This window comes from Setaria viridis, chromosome 9 (genome assembly GCF_005286985.2).
Source record: "Setaria viridis chromosome 9, Setaria_viridis_v4.0, whole genome shotgun sequence".
Lineage (NCBI taxonomy): Eukaryota > Viridiplantae > Streptophyta > Magnoliopsida > Poales > Poaceae > Setaria > Setaria viridis.
In genome coordinates, this window is record NC_048271.2 from 39740846 (window position 1) to 39742747 (window position 1902).

General features: G+C 47.0%; 1 protein-coding gene across 1 annotated transcript; it reads right to left on the reverse strand.

The window, feature by feature from the left end:
* Window positions 1–208: 208 nt before the first annotated feature.
* LOC140221204 (uncharacterized) lies at window positions 209–751 on the reverse strand. The gene has a single exon (XM_072290521.1). The coding sequence runs from the start codon at window positions 749–751 to the stop codon at window positions 209–211; it is 543 nt and encodes a 180-aa protein (XP_072146622.1).
* Between the last annotated feature and the right edge of the window lie 1151 nt (window positions 752–1902).

Genomic DNA, 1902 nt, shown 5'->3' on the forward strand with positions numbered 1-1902 from the left:
TAGCCTTCAAGCCGAGCTTATTTCATTGTAGTCATTCCCCAAGTGTCCATCATTTTTGAAAACCTCGCACCTCACCATGCGATTGTACATTAGCTCTTTAGTCTTTTCCCGCCCGTCCATGCGCTTAAGTAGGAGGTCCATCTTAGCGGCCAGCATGTCCATCTCCTTTACAGCGTGCATGCCTTGTGCACGAGGTTGGAATCGTTCTTCACTCCAGCCTTGGTTGGACCATCTTCTCGACCAAAGCCGTAGCTTTGGCAATGGTGAGGTCGAGGAAGGCTCCTCCAGCAATAGCGTCGAGGTGGGCTTGTGCCATCGTGGTTAGCCCATTGTAAAAGTTTTGGAGGACGAGCCATTCGTCCATCCCATGGTGTGGGCAGGCGAAGATGTACTCTTGCAACCTCTCCCAGGCCTTTGGGATTGATTCCAATCCCGAATGCTGAAAGCTGGTGATCTTCTTGTGAAGGGTATTTGTTTTTCCCAACAGGAAGAACTTGGCGAGGAATGTCGCATAACATTTGTCCCATATGTTGACAGCATCCTTGTCCTTGTAGAACCACTGCTTCGCTCTTCCGAGGAGGAAGAAGGGAAACAGACGGAGTTGGATTGCATCTTGGGTGACTCCTCTCATGGTGACGGTGTCGCAAAGGCCAAGGAAGTGCTGGGGATGAATGTTGGCATCCTTGTTAGGCTTCCCACAGAATGGGCTAGCCTGCATCATGTTGATGAGGTTCGTCTTCAGCTCAAACATATCCCCCAAGTCGATGGTGGGCCCAATGGCCACGGTGGTGGTGGAGGGGATGGAGAACTCATGAAAGTCTTCTCAACCACAGCTTTAGTAGCGGCTGGTGCTAGGATGATTGGTTCAGTTACCGGAGGGACGATCTGATTAGAGATGACGCGAGGTCGGACCCTTCTCACTAGGCATTCCGGATTCTCGACGAAATTGGTCGGCAAGTCAAAACCGGTCTACACTCTCCTATTTTCATCCATCAGGAGAAAACAAAAGACAAGTTAGCTTGTATCAGCAATGGCTATTCTTTAATCATATAGCCAAGAAAATGCATTGATAAATCTTTTAACCAGTGCCATTCTCGGTAATGGCGCCAGAAATGCTTGTTGGTATTTCTTACGTCACGAATAAATCCCCAAGCGCACGGATATACCTGTGGCGGAACACCTCGGATTAACTTAGCTAAAGCACGGTTCAGTCGCCTAACACGCGCATCACATGCTTTAATCAAGTTAATTCGACGATCCGTCGAATTTCATCCGATAAAACCACTTATACAGGACCGAGTTAGCATAGCTCACATGAAGGTGAGCGGTTCTAGAGAATACAACAGATCAATTAAACAATTCAACGATTTAGTACACACTGGTTCGAAAATCAGAGTTTTACAAGATTCAAAAGCAGCGGAAAAGTAAACCGAACAGCGAAACCTAGCGTCGGGTCAGATGTCCCTGATAAGGCTGATCAGGACATCAATGATCCCTCTCCTCGCCATCCGAGCAGGGATCCCACTCGACCGTCCACCCAGGACGAAGCTGGGGTAGCCAAGTGCCAACAGCAGCACACTTAGAAGCTTCAACTTCACCTGAAAAGAGATGCCACAACAAGGCTGAGCTTCTAAGCTCAACAAGACTTAACCGACCGGTGGGAAAACTACTCCACCAACTTCTAGACATGCAAGACTTTTTGGCTGAGGGGTATTGTTTTGCCAAAGCAACTATAGTAGGTCCTTACTTTTAATATTTTAGCTCCGGTTCTAAGTTCATTAACCAGCCTATTTTTGCAACTTATGCTAAACAAACACAGTTCCAAACAATATGTGTATATATCTCAAACATCAAGTTCATATCATCATCCTGTTCCATCTTTACTCAGTGTAGCATAGCGAT